Source organism: Convolutriloba macropyga, chromosome 11, assembly GCF_964194025.1.
Source record: "Convolutriloba macropyga chromosome 11, txConMacr16.3, whole genome shotgun sequence".
NCBI lineage: Eukaryota > Metazoa > Xenacoelomorpha > Acoela > Convolutidae > Convolutriloba > Convolutriloba macropyga.
In genome coordinates, this window is record NC_134478.1 from 56,985,310 (window position 1) to 57,005,426 (window position 20,117).

At 36.0% G+C, this 20,117-nt stretch overlaps 1 protein-coding gene across 1 annotated transcript in view; it reads left to right on the forward strand.

Moving 5' to 3' along the window:
- Positions 1 to 12,847, forward strand: part of LOC142349189 (uncharacterized) — a 41,025-nt gene extending 28,178 nt beyond the window's left edge. Inside the window, exons 2-4 of the mRNA XM_075400600.1 lie at positions 1,416 to 1,599; positions 3,366 to 3,591; positions 12,602 to 12,847. Coding sequence (XP_075256715.1) covers positions 1,416 to 1,599; positions 3,366 to 3,591; positions 12,602 to 12,753 — 562 coding nt within the window. The 3' untranslated portion in view covers positions 12,754 to 12,847. The remainder of the gene's footprint in view (positions 1 to 1,415; positions 1,600 to 3,365; positions 3,592 to 12,601) is intronic.
- The last annotated feature ends 7,270 nt before the right edge of the window (positions 12,848 to 20,117 follow it).

Genomic DNA, 20,117 nt, shown 5'->3' on the forward strand with positions numbered 1-20,117 from the left:
TAAGAAAACTGAGAATGCGGTGAAAATTAATAATTTACCGCGATTCGCCGCATTCACCGCAAAAAGATGTAAGAAATACGAGGTGAAAACTATTCTATTTCACCGCTTTTCTTACAAAAATTAACCGCCAGACCTCAACCCGGGAAACACGAGGCTGCCTTGAAGAACGCTCAAAAGTTTATAAGCTCAGATGGCTCCCAAGTTTTTTGAAAATTGAACGTTGAAAATTGAACAAAATCAAACTTTCTTATCAGAGAATATGTAAAACTTGAGATTTCTTTGAGCAGAAAACTGCTCAATGCGTCACTGCTCAATGCGTGGCACATTGATTATGCCAATGCGTAACAATCTTTTTAAAATATTAATTTTTACTTCTGGAAAAATGTAGAAATATGATAATAAAAAAATATGAGAAAACTTCAAATCATAAAAATTCGAGCACACATACAAGCTCCAACTTTCGATAACGTAAAAGAAGCCAGCTATGGTGGTCCAGAATGCACGTGGGACCTAATTTTGGCCAGGAGATAGTTTTAGTGACCATTTGAATCTGATACATTTTTTCTAAAACGACAAGATTCAACTTTTTATTTGATACAATCCACCAGGCTCTAATGGCCAGTATAATTTTTATTATTCTCTTTTAAAAACTCCCTGACAGATTGCAAAAAGATCTTTTAATTAAACTTTTTTTGGTGATATGGGGACCGAAAGTAAAAACTCGTTTTAGAAGACTTCCAGTTTCTAACTGATTATTTTCAAAATCTTAAAAGTTGTGCTGTGGAGATAAATTGATGACCATTTTTGGGAACTGAAATAACTTAATTTTTAATTTCTTTTTCTTTTGACAGAGATCTCTAAGTCATGGTTTATCGCTGCTGAGACCTGTAAGCGCTGTAGCGTAGAATTACAAAGCATATTATCGCTTTGAGTCTTAAATTGAGGTCAAAAAAATAATTTAGGTACGTTTGTTTGCATCCTAATTTCGTGATCAACTGCGCAGAGAAACCCAAGACTTGAGTACTGATCTGTCCAGAGAATCCAGAGTCTTGGCTTGTCTCTGCCTAAAGAGATCCCAATTCTTTCTTCACTTAACCAAGTTTTGGCATCTCGCTGCCAAAACTTTACTTCTGGAAAATCTGCGAATCAGTGCTAAGAATTTTTATGACTTTCTATGAGTTTCTATGAAATTTTCTACGAATTGTTTTTGAACTTTCGATTAAATTTCTATGAACTTCTAATATTTTCTCAGCTAAAAAGCAAGAAGTATTTAAAGTCGGCACCTGTACCCAATTGGGTGCAGGTGCCGATAAAAATTACTTCTTTTTTTTTAGTTGAAATTGAACTCATAGAGACATGGCCAAAAATGCTTTTTGAAAACTGCGAAAAAGTATTTTTGATAAAATTTATTTCAGGAAAACATTCTGGGGCTTGCGACTACACGACATTGGTCTTATAAAAGTAGATAACTTCACATTTCCTCCAGAGTCAGTTTTGGTACCCTGTTCAAACCTCGCGGACTACTGTACTGTTTTGGGCACTTGTGGAACGGGATTAACAGAGCGAAACAATCAGAGCAGTTATACAAAAACGCTCAAGGTACAGTTTTTGTTAAACCATTATTTTTTTTGAAATTTTTCATGAATTTAGGCTTCACTAATTTAAAACTATTACTAATATTAAACATTGATTATAGTCATTTTAATGAAAATTATTTAAAAAAAACTGAATAGTAAATTGCAATACAATGAATGGAAAACGGAAAGAGGAGATAGATACCACTCCGATCTGGAGAGAAGTCAATCGTACGCAAGGTCAATATACAACATTAATTGACTGTCTCAAAATTTGATTCTCCAACAAAGTTAAATTCTCCAACAAAATTCTTGGTGCTCACTAACGAAATGTTTGTTTTTGCTTTTAATCTGAGCGACCAAATTTTGATAACCGAGCTAATTTCAAATTTTATTCTCCATTGAAAACGGAAACCATTAAAGCAAACACGTGCACGTTATAAGAAACAAGGCGGTGCCAGAAATCAAATAGTCAGAAGTTGTTACATGCCCAGAATTTAAGTTTTTTGACTTACGTCATTTTAAAACGTGCAAGTTGAGTGTTTTAAGACCAGTTAGATGACTCTGCAGAATTCACTTCGAAGTTCAGGCTTATCATCTCGAACCGCTGAGTTTTTTTGATGAACGTCAGAATTTCTCAGCTATTTCAGTAGTTAAGTTTATAAGTTTCATAAAAAATGTGGTATTAAATTGTACCCAACAAGATTCCGGGGCATGTACCCAAAAATGTAGAACTGTGACGTAACAAATTGCACCTTTAAAGCCAGTACAAGTTTCTTTGACAAGCAAGAGGTTGCTACTCCCAAATTGTAATTCAAAAAGAAAGTATCGAGAACAATTTAAACTACAAAAAATAGCATAAACGCAATTCTGATTTTCCGCTGAGCAAGAAAATTTATTTTAAAAAGGCTAAATTTTGTCTTGGATCTTTTCTTCGAACAAATTAAAAACCCCCATACCTATGGAATAACACGTGCTCTGTAACTGGGCATCCAAAAAGTGCTGGGGTGGGGAGTTGGGGGGGGGGGGAGGGGGGCAGAAGCGGAAAAGATCCCCTGTCTCTTGCTGGCCAAGAGAGTTTTTGCACTGACATTGTTAGATTATGTGTTGTAATATAGCTTTTTACTGTTTAAAAATTACCACCTGCGCCTGGGGGTAAAATTGTATGTCAACTCTAAAAAAATGCACCGCATCCAGCACATTTCAGCGCATTCCGTGGATTTCTTAAACACTTTCAGAGCATTTCTTACAAAACAATGCGCAGAAACTGGGATGAAATCTTAGAGCAGCTTAGTTAACCTTTAGAGCAGCTTAGTTAACCTTGTCTGAGAAACAGATTCGAACTCTATTTGTGGACAGAGGGATAACAACTTTTCATTTCATGCAACCCAATTGAAATTTGTAGCCTTTCCTTTAACATTTAATCACCTCCAGCCGTCCCCAACTTATTGGTCATAGACGCGGTAGTATCCCTATTCAAGGCGCAAAGTTTATCTTGCAAGATTCCTGCAGAAAGACAAACCAAGTTAAAGAAAAGATGAAATCCTAAAAATCTAGCCGAACAACAGTAATTTTTTTTACAGTGACAGCGTTGACATAGTGATTTATGACTGGCAAGTGATTTATCTATCTCATTCATTTATATCCGACTAGTCCACCTTCTAGTTTAAATACAGGCAGTAAATTCATTTGAAAGACTCTACTTTGAATCACCCAAAAATCGCCCAAAAGTCGTCGGAGCTAGAAATTTCCTTTTTTTCCTGATATTTTGCGATTCTGCATAATGTTCAGGAAATTTTGCTGTACGAGCGAGAAAATTCCTGCTGGCACAGATGTTCTGAAGATCTGGTATGCACCAGACCCCTTTCGCCGTCTCGGGTCGACAAAATCAGCTTTGGGGACTCTGGTGGACCTCTGTACGTCATTGGAGAGTTCCCGAATCCAGATCCGATCTGTCTCTACGGAGTGACGAGTCATGGGGGGCGAATTCCACTTGGGACAAAAGACTACAATTTAGGTTTGTTCAGGTTTACGAAGTTTTTTCAATCTGTTATCCTCCTCCCTCTCCCCAGCGTTTTTATGCCACCCACTTAAAAATTATGTGTTGCTATATAACACGTTATCGTTGTTGCTAAATTTTACTATATAGTAAAATTTAGCAACAACGATAATGTGTTATATAGCAACCCCCCTCCCTCAATTATGGTGGAATTACCGTGTGATTACGAGGGCTTTATGTTATATGATCACTAAACTGGAGGGGGGGGGGGGGTCCGTTTGTAAAGACCCGGCTTTTGCGGTACGCCCCAGATGCACATGCTAATTTTTACGTATGTAAAAAATTAGCATGTGCATCTGGAGCGTACCGCAAAAGCTGGGTCTTTACAAACGGACCCCCCCCCCCCCCCCCTCCAGTTTAGTGATCATATAACATAAAGCCCTCGCAATCACACGGAGGGGGGTTATATTTTCGGGGGAGGGGCTGTAATGGGAAAGATCTTAAGATTTATATTCCCACTAAGATGGAGGCGACGAGGACCATTTAAATTTTGGGGTTTTTCTCATTATAGATGCCACCCCTTCACCCCAGCTCAATGGTCAGATAAACTATAGCGCCCACAAATCATGAAAACCATACAATAAGGGGGATATAATTTCGTGGGGCTCTAATTTTGTTGGGGGATATAATTTTGTGGGAGCTATAATGGAAAAGACCCAAGTTTTGTTCTAGCTCTCTTCCCAGGTTGCCTGATCTTGGAAAACTTGGTTAAGGCTATAGTACGGCACCGTATAAGTCTTAGGCAAAAAATAAGATCTTGTTAAGTTTTCTACGGCCCGTAGCAAGGCCGTACTACGATTTCTAAGTCACCGTATTAAGGCCGTATCGCAATTAATAAGCTGCCGTATTGAGGCCGTATCAAGATTAATAAGGAGCCGTACTAGGGCCATATCAAGTCTAATAAAGTTCCCTAAAATAATCAAATAACATGACAACTGTCGGAAAACTCTCTCATCAAGTTAAAAACTGACTTTTTGAGAAACTTCCATTATAATTTCTGTATTTTTTCCTCCTCCTCTTTCATACTGGGCTTGGGATGAGCAGTGGCGGAGTTCCTGAAATATTTTTAGAAGTAAGCCCGAGCAAGCAGTAAAACTGCCAGTCTTTTAAAACTTAGAGTCTAGCGAAATTGATTTTTTGACAGTCTGGGGAACTTAGAGAACTATATAGTCAAAAGATACCTTAGATGACTTTCAAAACTTGGTACAGCCTTATAAGGAGCGTACTAAATTTTTGTAATTTTCAACTCTTTCGAGGTAAAAATTTGACTGTCTGGCGTTCTTGGAGAACAATTTAAAATTTGAAAACAATAACTTGGAAAACCTACAAAACTTGATACGGCCTTATACGGCGCCATACTAAGCTTTGTAATTTTTCAGAGGTGTGGAAAGTTGTACCCAGTGCCAAAACGTAATGAACGAATTAGCGTAATGTTTAATTATGTAATTAGGTAATTACATCATCTGGCTACGGTGTCGTAGAAAAATATTACGGCACCGTACTAAAATTCGAAAGTCTTCTACGGCACCGTATAAGTCTGAGTACGTTTGCAAAGTTTCGTCTAAGATATTCAACCTGGGTATCAAACAGTCAGCTGCAACAATTGCGAATTTCCAAACAAATGAATTTTCTCACAACTTGACCGGTGAAAAAATATTACTCGTCGAAGTTCATCACAACTTTAACATATAAGTTTACCGAAGAGATTACCGCAATTCTAACAAAAATTATTTTCCAAATTTTCTGAGCAAAATAATGTAAGCCACGCGATGAGAGAGTAGTCACCCGTTAAGAAAATCATCGCAGGTTAATAGGAAACCATTCAAAAATCTGCTAGACTTATTTCATTACACACCACACACACAAAAGTGGATTTCTTTCAGAAGCACAAAGAAAGTGAAAAAATGTTTCCACTAGCTGCGTATTGAAGGAAATGTATCAGTCATTTAAGAGAAGGGGCTCGGAGTTTTTTTTACGGCGTATTTGTTCGCAAGAATTTAGGTGAATGCTTTGACAAACAGAGTTTTTGACACTGAAAACAATACAATTCATATAAAAATTTAGCGATAACAATCGAAATTTCTTCAAAAACGTTTAAAAAGGATAAAAACACTTAACTAGTTGCTTGTTGAGGAAGCTTGAATTAAACAAGGAGGCTCGTTAATGTGCGTTCGCACATGATATTCCGACCCGCGCTCATCTACATTTTTGAATTAACTGTATTTTGACTTACATTTTTGACAAAGCGGTAATCAAAAGTAGATGTTTGAGTTCAAAAAACCATTACACAACCAAACTAATAAACTAATAATTGAAATAATTAATGCCATGCCTCATTACAACGAGATCTGCATTGAAAAGACTACGAGCAAAAAACAACAACTGCAAAAAAGCAAAAACAAAAGTTTCACGTCAAAAATTAAATATATAATTTTAAAAGCACCTAGTAACAGCGTCAGATTACAATTCGACAAAACCCTAACTACACGAATGATATTTTTCCTAACTACACAGCAGACGGGATTTATCCTTAATGAGACTAGGTAACAATTCTACAAACAGAAAAATAATGAGGCAAAATTCAAAAATCAATCAACATTTTTTAAACCTAATATTTTCAAGTCTTAAAAATCATTAGCTTTTAACGTATTAATTCTCAATAAATTTACTAAGGAGTCATAATGAAACCAATAAGACCTGTCTTTGGTCAGACTAAGCCACAGGAACCGACTATAGATGCAGAAAAAATACAAAAATTTCGAAAACACAAATTAGTGAAGCCATCAAAATCCTTAGCTATTATCTGAATATTGTGTTTTTTATTTGAATTTCGCTTTATACGAATTCAACTAAATATATACTGAATGAATAAACAAAATCAATTGGGCCACATTTGAAAATCAATGGGAACGGTTATTAAGCGATTGTGCTAAAGGAAGAGAGAAAGAAACACAAATACACCACTCACTTAACTTTTTATGAAAACACATTGTCCAACAAACAAAACATTAGTTACGTCATAATATCAGTAAACATGTTACCTTTTAAAATACATGGGACCTCTCAATGATGAGAATACGTTACAAGTTAACGGAAACAGCAACAAAAAACTGAAAAAAAAGAAGAATCCTTAAAATCTCAAAAATGTATTATCTTATAAACTTGAAGACTAGTCGCCTTAAACAGCATTTTACTGCTACCAAAAATTAAAAAAAAAGGCTAACACAGCAAATTCAAAAAAAAATGAGCAAGGAAAGCGTCGAAGCCATTAAAAAATAAATTTTCAGTTAAAACTTTTACAATTTCAATTAATTTCAAACAGCAATGAGATTCTTCATTTAACAATTTGACTCCAATAAATCAACAATTATGAGCAAAAACATTAAAACAAGGAATTTTTTTTGAGAAAAACAGTAGTATCAACTCCATTAAATTCAATAGCCTTCAACGAGAGCTAATGAATACGCTAAATTATGCCTAGGTGAGACCACAAAAAGTTGGGATGTTTGGCATTCATTACTAATCAATAAGACATTAAAAAAGTCATTGACTATAAAAACAACAAAAAACACAGGCAAAATCCAAAAATTTGTTGGAAAAGTGCACAAGGAGTGTCGAAGCCCTTTAAACCAAAAGCTTTTCTTTGAAAATTTTTTGTATGATCCTTTGAGCGTCGTCATCTCTAAGCCAAGGAAACTATCAATATAAGGATATGTGCAAAGATTCCAAAAGGAACCAGAATTAAGAAAAAGAGCTCCGAAAAATTTAAAAAAGTTATGAAAACTCGTGCATCGAAGTCATAACACCAATAGTTAGAACATAAAACCGCTAACTAGATAAATTTTGGTTGAATAAGAAAGGAAAGGTTCAGTTATTGCTGAGACTGACTTACAGATCACGAACTGAGGGTTAAATTCGTTTAAAGTTCAAAAAATTTCTCGGGATTTCAATGTTAAAGTTCTAACAGCCATTAAATCGAATAGCTTTCAACGGAAGCCAATTAATAAGCTCAGTTGTCCCTCGCTTGGACAACAAGGATATTTCTCAGGCATAGGTAATCGATAAGACATCAAAATAATTCTTATAACTATGGAAACAACAGCAAATACAGGCAAAAACAGAAAACCCAGTGGAAAAGTGCGCGAAGAAAGTGTTGTGGCCATTTAAACCAAAAGCTTTTCTCTGAAAACTTTTTCCAAGGTCCATTGAAAAAATTTTCCAAGCCAATGGGAGATTTTAATATCAGGATATTGTGATAAGATTTCAAGAGGGATCAATAAAACAAAAAAATCTAATTTTTTTTTTAATTTTAAAAGTTTTGTATCATTGAAGTCATATAACAAATAGTAAGAAGATAAAACCACTACACAGATTAATTTTGGTTGCAGTAGAAAGTAAGGGGGTTGTGTCATTACTGAAGCTGATTTACATGCCACGAAAATAGTTTATGATCGGTTAATGCTAAAAAGTTTCTCGAAAAAACATTTTTAAAGTCTTACCAGCCATTAGCTGTCCGCACAAAGCACTAGATAGCTTCTCTTAATGCTCATCATGAAACTTGTTGCACTTTTTAGGAAACAATTTATGCCATAGGAGTCCAAAAATTTAGTAAAACCACAAAAAAAATCAAAAATATTAGCATCTTCTTGCAAGATTTTGCAAGATTATGCATATTCTTGCACGATTTTCTTGCAATATCTTGCAACATTATCAAAGTTTCGTAAAATTTTTTTGCAATATTAGCATTTTCTTGCAAGATTTTGCAAGTTTAACAACAGAGTTTCCAAATTTTTTTGCGTCTTTGCAAATCCTAAACAAAAAGCGCCTAAGAAGCCGCGGAAGTTGATTCCTATTCTAGTTTTGTAACAAAAAACACCGTTCCTATCCTAGTATAAAGTCTTCTGAAAGCTCTTAATGCTCATCATGAAACCTATTGCACTTTTAGGAAACGACTTTATGCCATAGGAGTCCAAACATTTAGTAAAACCACAAAAAAATCAAAATTTCTTTTAAAATTCAGAGTCGTAGCCAAAAAAAAATACGAGCGATTCTTTTTTGTTCATTTGGCTTCATTAGACTGTTGATCAGGTTTGTCATCAACGGAGACGCGGGATGAGAAGTGACTAGTCTCTATGTGACGTAGGAAAACAAAAAAAATACGTTTTTTTTTTAAAAAAAGCTGTCAATTAGAATTCGATAATTTTTTTGATAGTAAACTTCCCTATGAGACCAGAACTAGTCTTTTTTATCGCCTTTCGTCTAATAGGAACTCAATATTGATTCATTTTGGGGCGTGATATGTAATTTTGTATCAAAACCTTTTATAAAAATTATCTTAATTTGAAGAATTACACTAAATTACACATAAATTACACTAAAAGTGAACAAAATATCACATGTTCACACAAAACTTCAATCCTCGATAACTCCTCGAAAAAAAGGAAATTCAAAAAAATCTTTTTAATTTCGAATTCTACGCTGGACGAGCTTTTTAATGATACCACTCACAATTCTCTACGATGAATATATCGATCGACCAAAATTGAACAAAAAAAACCATTTGAGTATATAGTTCCTCCCCCCCCCCCCCCCCCACAAGTGGGGTCGGAACAATTATTAGACTAAGTCAATGAACTAGTGCCAATTTACGCGATAGTAGTTAAATTAGATTTTGCAACAGTGAAATAGTGTTCTAATCACTTTTGAAACATTTTCCTTTAACGATATGATTTCTGTCAATTCGAAAACAGAGAGGAATTTTGCACAGAGGATCTAAAATAAGCGCTTCCTTTTTTTAAAAAAAGTGGCTAGAACTCTTTTTCTCTTCTTTAGAAAATATAATGCATTGAGTACTCATTAGTATTCATTAATCATTCTGTAAAATATGTATTCGGTCGTATAGTGCTGTTGTATAATGGTATTGACAATTAAATAGTTTTAACTGAACTATTTTGCTCAAAATAGTTGTCACTGTAAAAAAGGTTCACTTTTTTAGTGCCAAGCCAGAATGAACTCATTGTCTTATTGTATACAAGCTCAACTTGATAAGCAAATAAATAAAACTATTTTGTTTCCATCCTTATGAAGTGATAAAACACCTCTCAGTTATATTATATAATCGATTATATATGATAATTAAGAAATGGGTTATCGCTTCATGGGGACAAAAACGTGGTATTTTTACGCGGATAGTTTCGCGTGTGATTGTTTGGTGATAGAAATTTCGATATTTCGCTTGTGATGAAAGAGCGTAGAGGTGTGTTGATTACATGCACTGTCGTCGCATTCCTAGTCCTTTCAAGATGTTAATGTTGCAGAACTCTTGCAAGATCTTGCAAGATTATGCATATTCTTGCACGATTTTCTTGCATTATCTTGCAAGATTAACAAAGTTTTTTTTAAAATTTTTTGCAATATTAGCATCTTCTTGCAAGATTTTGCAAGATTATGCACATTCTTGCACGATTTTCTTGCAATATCTTGCAAGATTATCAAAGTTTTGTAAAAATTTTTTGCAATATTAGCATTTTCTTGCAAGATTTTGCAAGTTTAACAACAGAGTTTCCAAATTTTTTTGCGTCTTTGCAAATCCTAAACAAAAAGCGCCTAAGAAGCCGCGGAAGTTGATTCCTATTCTAGTTTTGTAACAAAAAACACCGTTCCTATCCTAGTATAAAGTCTACTGAAAAGAAACTCAGGAAAGCAAAAAAATTAATTTAAAAGAAACAACACAAAAAAATTAATAACTACATCACATCGAAAAACCAATCTATCACAAGAAAACAAGCAACAGACAACTTCCTTCGTTGATCAATTTTTTCAATTTTTCTTCAGTTTTTTCTTTGATTTTCTATAAATAGACAGTGAAAATATTGAGTTTCAGGTTTTCCTGGAATACTAGAGCAAAGAGTTTTATGAAGATAATTGGCTACATTTTTTAAATAGAGAGAAAATAGAGTCAAATGGCACGAAGTTATTAAAGCACAAGATCGCGTGGGGTTTTAGGTTATAAGTTTGCAGAACTCATTGCTCTATTTTTATGTCTGTGTGACAAAGTATAGAATTTGACTAGAAGTCTAAGGATCCTGTAATTTTTGAACTTTTTGGCTCCGAAATCTTATGGGGTTAGTGTTAAAAGTGAGGTTCATTTGCCTGACTATTGGATTCAATCAAGTTGAAATTGGTAAGCCCTTATAATGCGTGTTGGGGCGGAGCTTAACAACTGAATAGCTTTTCATTGAAGAGTCAGTTTCTCTTAAAGATTCATTACAGAGCCAGTTTCTCATACTGGTTTTAATGAAGTCTTCCCTATTTCACTAGTAGTGTTATCGAATTCAATACAGAAACTTGCGAATATTAAAGTGAGAAAATTATTATTGTTGTTCTATTACAATTACACTTGCTGTTACTTTTTTATAATCTTTGCAGTAGACAATTGAAACCATGCATATCTAAAGCCAAGTAATGGGGATACAATTTGTTGCTACAAATTTTTCTGAATTCCTTTTATGGATTGAGTTATTGACGAAATCTCAACAAAATTCTGATTGTTTTATCTTAGAATTGTTCGGTGATTTGTTTGAGCGAAACAGATTTTTTGAATTGCGAAGCTGAACGATTTGATGTTGAGACTAGCTGAGCACCGAGCAAGGCAACGCAAACTTGGGTATATTGGATAATATAGTTCATAGAAAGTAACCACAAACTTAATATCCGGACAGATTTGATATCGTTTAAACAAAATGAGCGATGAAAATTTCCTTGTCATTGATAGGAGAGCAGCCGTCACATTGTTGAGATTTGAAGAAAAATAAAAAAAACTAATTTTTGAGGAAAAAATGTTCAAGTTTGGTTTATATAATAAAAACATGTCAAAAACTTCAGTAAAAAGCTATAGTTTTCAGAGATTTAGGAATAAACAGAAGTCAGTGGAAAGTTTTGGAATAGCTAAGTAGTTATTGAGACAATAAAATGAATGACGAGTACGCAGTTGATATGCAGACATTCGATAGATAATAGAATTTTGTGTTATTGACTAAAAGTGGCGCTAAAAACATTTGCGAAAAACGGATTGATTTCGGCGCGAGAACAGCTATCTTAAAAAAACTGATTAACTACTTTATGAGCGAGAAACATGGTATCAGTTTTTGATCAAGTAAACCAATCGGTAGCATGAAAACAGCAACGTTCCTGTTGAAAAAACCGTTGGCTGCTGACTGTTGTCTTTTTTTAAAGAAAATTTTTGCTATTATAACATTTGTTGAAAAATAGAAAAGCTTCCGGACACTTGAATTTTCATCGGTAACTGCGTACAATATTCTAAGAAATGAAAAGTATAAGAAAAAGTAAAGGTTACGATTATTAAGTTAAACAAAATTTTATGAACAAACTAGCGAACAACTGATAGCACTATATTTGAGCCAAATCAATAAAAAGAGGTAAATTGAGTAGTTAAAAGCGGTACATAAATTGTAAGTTGTGATAAATGGCATTAGTAATTGTGCTTTACTTCAAGTATAAAACTAGTATTTAAGTTTTTATAAGTACTTAGTGAGCTGTGAAAAAAACTAACAGAAATGCGTGAAAAAAATTTCAGCGATGAAAACTGAAATCCATACATAAGTTAAATGCTAAATATAGCTGGCTGTCTATTTTTGTAAGATGTGCTGTTCTTAGCGGTTTTTATAACTCCAATAGGTTAATTTCCGGTTCAGCCCGGGTCACCACATTTTGCAATTTATACAATTTTAGCCGTTTTCAACGTCGACCTGCGTATAAAATGATAGTCGAGCAAAATCAGTGCGTGTCAATTTTTTCCGATCGTTTCCGAGAAATTGTTCTTTCAATTTTTTTTGAAAATCAATTGGTTACTAGTTGAAAAGTATTGCCAAGGGATTTTTTTCACTTAAATCTTTCGCTATTGTGTCTATATTTATGGGCTGTTCTTTTCATTTTTGTTTACTTACAGGTTTTCTCATTACTGGAGGCAGCTACTTTGCAAATGTTCCGTATTTTCGTGACTGGATTGCGACTGAAATGATAGAGTTTTATGAACTGCAAGGACTTGAAGTTCCATATCACCACGTGACAGATCCTATTCATGAGACAAAAATAAACTGAACAATCTGAGGATCTATTCTGAACAAAACTGAACAAAACTGAGGATCTATTCTGTTTTGCCCCCCCCCCCCCCACCCACCCCCACCCCCCAGCTTAGTGAGCATAAATCTTTTATGACCCCCAGGCCAAGTTAATTGTCAATTAAATTTTACTAAGTCTTACATAGTAACGTGCTATATTACAAAACAACATGTAATTTGTAACTGGGGGTAAAAAAAACACTGGGGGGGGGGGGGCAGAATAGATGAATAGATCCTCAACTGAAACTTGCATTTGTTTCTGAAATTGTTCATTTGCCCCACAGTTGTGTATAATAATCTGTAATTTATAATCTTTCATTTTATTACAGTATAAACAACTTTATCTATTTCGCGATCTTTTCCGTTTGTCCCCCCCCCCCACCCGATTTGTGGAGGGTGCATATTTTTTGCAACCCCAGACGCACGTAACATATGTTTACATAATGATTTATTATGTAATGGCACGTGTTCTGTAACTGGGAGGCGCATAACGTGCTGGGGGGGGGGGGCACAAACAGAAAAGATCCTCAATTCGTTTATTCCCACCTATTAACAAGCTATATAGACCATTATCGTGTTATCGCCCTCATTTGTTTGTTGGATCTTCTCCGTTATGCCCCCCCCCCCCCCAGTTACAGAGCACGTGCCATTACATAGTACTTCATCATGTAAAAATATGGCTCGTACGTCTGGTGTGTGCAAATAATATGTACCCACTAAGCTGGAGGGGAGGGGGGGGGGGGGGGCGAAAACGGAAAGTATCCTGTTCGTTACTATACACATAGTTATCGAAGCAAAAATTATGTTCAGAGGAGAAGAGGGTTCCCGGAATTTTTTTCACACGCTGTTGGGATATCAGTGTAAAATCAGGTTCATTGTTCTGATTCAGTACTGATGCATAGAAACTGTTAGGTACGGCCTAGCATATGTTGCTATTTATTTTCTTGGACCTAACTCCAGCGCGGATCATAGTAACATTGTAAATCAGCGCTGAGTCAGAATATTCTCAGTGTGTATTTTTACTATGAACAGATTATGATCATGTCACTTTTTACCCTGTTCAGACAAAAAATCATAGTAAAAAAGGCTCTCTGAAAAAATTCTGAACAGTAGAAAACCCAATACTGGGTTTCCTCTGGGTAATCTTAAGTCAATTTCAGTACTGGACAAGTCTAATTACAGGTCTCATTTCATTACTGATTCAGAGCTTTGATCATGTCACTTTTTACATTTGGCAGTCTAAATGCAAGTCTGGGCTGAGGCTTGGCAAGAATTCACACACTTTTCGATTATGCATCACATCTCGAATCCAACTGGCACCTCGTGACCTGATAACCCAAAGTAACTCGTTATTGAAAAATAATGACGATCTTCGTGCTGAACAGATCTTTCCAGTCCGAAAAAAAAAATAGTAAGCAAATCACAAATCGCATGTTTGAAATCTTTTTTTTTTTGTAAAAAAATGACTTCGGAGCAGACGCTCATGGACACTGTTTCGTATGTTGTAAGTTGAGTGTGTGTGTCTTAAACCGGTCAGATCAGAACTCGTTTTGTTGTGACAGAGTGTTCTGTCACAACAAAACGTTCTGTCTCTTATTTGCAAGGGATAGGTCACAGAGACCTCAATCATATCAATGGCATAATTCCAGACAAGCCCATCAGTTGATTTTATTTCATAGAAGCCTATCAATGGATCTGGCTAACTTGATAAAAAGTAAATAAAATGCACCAACATTTCCAACAGACGGGGTTTTTTTTCAAAAAAGCCTAATTGTTGACCCAAAAGCTTAAAAGAAACCCATCGATTGATCAGTTTACCTTGACAGAAGCGATCCTACAGATCAAAGTTACTTCAAAGAAAGCGAATTTTTGAAGAGGCCGAGTTCATAGAAGCATATATTCACGGATTACGGTAAATTTTAGAAGCCCTTCGATGGGCAAGAATTAGTTCTTAAAAATTCTTCAGTGTTTGAAGGTTGACACACTGAAGCTCTTTGATGAATATAAAATAATAATAATTTATTTCCGAGCTAGTGTATTGATATACAACACATTCGAGAGGTCACCAAAAAGGCTTTAGCCTGTCCATAGGATGGTGCCTCTATTAAGCTTTCAGAATAAAAAAGTTATCGAATTAAAGCTACTTCATGATAACCGATCAATTTTAAAGTAAATTCACTAAAAGCGTAATGAGGGCTGAGCAATATAATTTCTGAGAATTTTTTGTATCAGCGCAACTGCCCAAAAAGCTGATAGACTGATTGACGTTTTTCACAGAACGTTCGGAACAAGTAACGTCTATGAAATCTATCACTGGATCAAACTGTTCTTATGAAGTCAATGACAATTAACTGAAAGTGATTGATGGTTGAGAGCAATTACTTGGAAGAATTTCAATGGATCGCAGGAAATTCTGAAGGCCCATCGATGGATTAGGGTAACGACATAGAAGCGAATCCAAGTTGCATCTAGTAGTTTTATATAGGTTCATCTATAGATACGGCCAAAAAAATTTAAACCTTTTAATATATCAGTGTAAAATCATGGAATACGGTCACTGCATCAGAATAATTTCAAAATCACTTGTCAGGTTTTTTTCATATACCCGTACCTAACTCCAAGTGCCTTTCAGTACTGGGCCAATATAAATGCATTTCCTCGTCATTACTGAATCATAAACTGATTCATGTCACTTTTTTTACCTCTCAGACTTGCGTTCAGCCTGATTTTACAATGGTCAGACCTGAGCCAAGTGAAAAAACAAAGTTCCATGCGGTGATCGAACCCACGATCTCCCGATCCCTAGAACTTCGTTCGTTCTCCTTCCTGCGCCACCGTGACTATTGCAACTTTGTCTTTTGCGCCGTTAATAGACGCTTGCAAGAAGCAAATTTCGAGCTAGAAAGTGAGCAAAATAATTTACATGGGATACTTGCATTTACAATTGCCCAGTACTGATATACACTTGGAGTTCGGTCGGTACGGGTAAGACTATAGATGGGCTGCGGTAACCTTAAGGAAGCTTGTATATTCGTCAAAGTAAATTCAAGCACGCCCTCTTTATTAATATAAAAAATTTGGCGAACGCAAAGGAAGCCGAAGTAAAAGTAATCTGACAGAAAAGCAATTTATGGAATAGTTATGTGATCTAATGATCACAATCAACACTGCGCATAGTATAATAGTGCATAATATATTCCAATGCACCAAAGAAACAAAAAAACGTTAATTTTGGACATTTAGTGGGTACGAGCCTCAGTAGACCGCTGTCCATGGTCATGCCTCTCATCCGCTTTGGAAGGAAATCCACAAATTGCGGGCTGGTTATCGCGAAGCGTGCCCACCGGCACGCCGGGGGCAAACTAAAATACGGGTAACCCAAAAGTGTTTGGCTTACTTGACCTCATTTTCAAAATTCGGCTTGCTTGCCTGTGGGCTTGCTTGACCGCCACCAAAAAAATTGATAGATTTGAATCGATTGATCGGAATATAGAAAATTAATGTTAACCGTTCGCCGTTCTACGGGCCATTATATAATCATTCAAATCAATCAACAAAAGGAACCCTGGCTGAGGTGTGCGCTCGGAATCGTCCTGAATGGCACACCTGGCCATTTTGCGCTCAAAATTACAAGGCAATTTTGAGCGCTGGAATGCACTTGAGTCTGATCATAAACAGCTTGGAGCGCAACTGGTTCTGATCATAAACGGTTCGATTGCAAGATAGTCGATTATCATGCACTGGAAGCCTTTCGATGCGAGAGCGTTTCGAACGCAAGCCGATCTGATCAGAGACCATTTTGGACGCTTTATTAGTTCATTTTTCGCTTTTTTTACTGAGAGATGTTAGCACTGCCAGGAGGCAACAAAAATCAGCGTTATGATCAGAGACTCATCTAAAGTCCAATTGCTCTTATCGGAACCAAGTGTCCAAGCTGATATCAAATTTTTATCCCCTTAAGAAGATTTTAATTAAATATAGATCAAGACGTTTCTCATGGATTGTGGAAAAAATGTAAGGTTTGCGGTTCGTAGCGGTGAAATTTTGTTACCACATTCACAGCCTTCACCGCCAAAAACCGCATATCTTCGGAAAATTTACCGCCAAGCTTGCACATTTTAGAAATTTTTAGCGGTGAAACCTCAATCTGTGAGTCTGATCAGAGGTACATTGTAGCGCAGGTGGGTTTGATCAGGATGGCATGTCTTTTTCGGCGCACAGAAATTGTCAAGTGCGCTTGAGTCTGATGAGAGACGAATTCGAAGGCAGTTCTAGGACACAAAAACTGTCGAGCGCGGTTGAATCTGATTAGGTGCACTTCCGGTCTGAGAACCACCGTAATGTTGGGCTTCTAACAGAATCCAATGATACTTAAGTGGACTTCGTTATGCTTACCTCTTCTGACGTTCTGATAAACTGTGGCTTCTATTAAACTATCTCGAGCCGTCAAAGTCTGGATCGATCGATGTGTTTCTTTTGGGTTATTTTATCATCCATTGGGCTCCTTTGAAGATACTGTGACTGCTAGAATCAATACCGTCAAATTGAACACGCCCAATTGAAAATACTGATCGATGGCTTTCTATTCAGTTCCAAGGATGGGGAATGCACTCAAAATTCTCCTGATCAGACCAGATTATCCTTACCAGAGGACAGACATTTGTCTAAATTCTGATTACTGTTGAATAATTTCGTGTTAATTCAGTAATCTATATCTCTCCATAAATAAAAAAAAACTTGTTCACCAACGTCGAGTTGGTCTAATACTTCTCTGATCAGAAGATACTTCGGTCTGAAATTTCTCTGGTCAGAAGCCACGTCGATCTGAAACTTGTCTGATCAGAAGTCACTTCTGTCTGAACTTTGTCTGATCTGAGGTCAATTCGGTCTAAAATGTGTCCGATCAGAGGTAACTTCGCTCTGCTGCGGTCTGATCAGAGGTCACTTTTTGTTTGAGACAATCTGATCAAACACGATTTCGGTCTGAACCTCAACTTGGGTATCATCGTTTCTCTATATATCCCGGGTTGAAGATTCTTTGATTACATGCAAGGATCATATAAGATTTCATACTGTCCATACTTGATTTTTTTAGTACAATACTAGTATGAAACCATAGAATTCATGTATGAGCTTTGTATGATTAGCAGGAAACCAAATTTGATCCTAATATGATAACCAAGAATCATGCCTCTTTTCTCCTTCGAATTACGTTTTTATTTTTTTATGAGGTATCACTATGATTCCCCGGAATCACATTCTATTCCGACAAGAGACCCTGTAGTGCAGTAACTGTTGCAAACTTGGGTTCTATATGAAAAGGATCTTTTCTGTTTTTGCCGAAACCCCCCCCCCCCTATCCGTCCATTTTGACCTTCAGTTTTTCATGTTTAAACGTACTGGTTGCATTTGATACAATTAAATATCCAACCATGCAAAAATAGCAATTACAATTTAATGATGCAGCGAACTTTTGAAATTAACAAAATTAAAGTAATTGAGGTTTGTTTTTAGTTTAAGCAGACAAATAGCATTGCGTGTTTTCACTATTTTTGCTCGTATCTTTCACTGGACAAATTTTTGACAGTTTTTGTTTTTTCAGCCGGTAACAAAAATCCATTCATTTGTTTACCGGTGCCAGCAATTTCTTATTACTAATATAAGATTCTCTCAGCTCGAAAAAGTACATATATGGTGGGAGCAAACAGAACTGTTATATAGGACTGGGGGAGTAGTAACAGAAAAGATCCAAAAATAGAAGAAGTCGTTCCATATGTCTAAAAGTATCAAATTCTTTGAAGCCAGTTGGTACCTATAAATGCTCAGTTATTAGAGTCATGAAAAATAACTATTTTACCTCAAATTTTAAATTATTTATTAAAGACGTATAAGATCCAAAGTTATTGTTTTACTGCATTCAAAAAGTCAATGTGGACAGCACATACAATATAATAAAATTAAATGCCCTCCGATGGAATATTACAGGGTTTTAGCATCAGTCGTTTTTTATGCACCATATATGACCTTGTATAAATTTCATTTTATTTTTGATTTTTGTCGAAAATCAATATCATGCAGTTTTTTGGTTTTCAATTTGTTTGTAAGATTTCTGTATGACTTCCATGAAATCATATATGATCATATATGATACTACCAAGAAATACAAATCATATTTGAGCTAATATGACTACTAAAAATTATATTTGACCTAGTATCATTAATGAGAATCATTTTTGACCTGGTATGATCACTAAGAATCTTATAGGACCTGGTCTGAAGTCAAAGAAAATATTATGATTGGTTACCCGGGTCATCATAATTTCTCCGATTCTTATATTGCGAGTACTTTCATTCTGATCTCTTCAGTAGAAACTTTGTTCCAAATGGGCTTCATGTAAATTGTTTGGCCGCCAGGGGCAACCTAAAATACGGCTATCCCAAATATTTTTGACTTACTTGACCTCATTTTCAAAATTCGGCTGGCTTGCCTATCGACTTGCTTGACCGCCACCCAAAAAATTGATGGAATCGACTCGATGGCCGGAAAATAGTAATTTAATGTTAACCGTTTGCCGTTCTACGGGCCATGATATAATCATTGAAATCAGTCAACAAAAAGGAACCCGGCTGAGGTGTGCACTCGGAATCGTCCTGAATGGCACACCTGGCGGCCATTTTGCGCTCAAAACTACCAGGCATTTTTGAGCGCTGGAATGCACTTGAGTTTGATCATAAAAAGCTTGAAGCGCAACTGGTTCTGATCATAAACAGTTCGATTGCAAGATAGTCGATTTTCATGCACTGGAAGCTTTTCGATGCGAGAGCGTTACGAACGCAAGTGGGTCTGATCAGAGATCATTTTGAGCGCTTATTTTTTAATTTTTTGTTTTTTCTTCCACTGAGAGATGTTAGCACTGCCGGGAGAAAACAAAAAGCAGCGTTCTGATCAGAGACTCATCTAAAGTCCAATTGCTCTTATCGGAACCGATTTTACCAGCTGATATCAAATTTTTATCCCCTTTGGAAGATTTTAACTAACTGTAGATCAAGACGTTTCTCACGGATTGTTGAAAAATTGTAATGTTTGCGGTTCTTAGCGGTGAAATTTTGTTACCACATTCACAGCATTCACCGCCAAAAACCGGATATTTTTGGAAAGTTTACCGCAAATCTTGCACATTTTAGAAATTTTTAGTGGTGAAACCTCAATCCGTGAGTCTGATCAGAGGGACATTGTGGCGCAGATGAGTTTGATCAGGATGGCAGGTCTTTTTTGGCGCACAGAAATTGTCAAGTGCGCTTGAGTTTGATGAGAGACGAATTCGAAGGCACTTCTAGGGCACA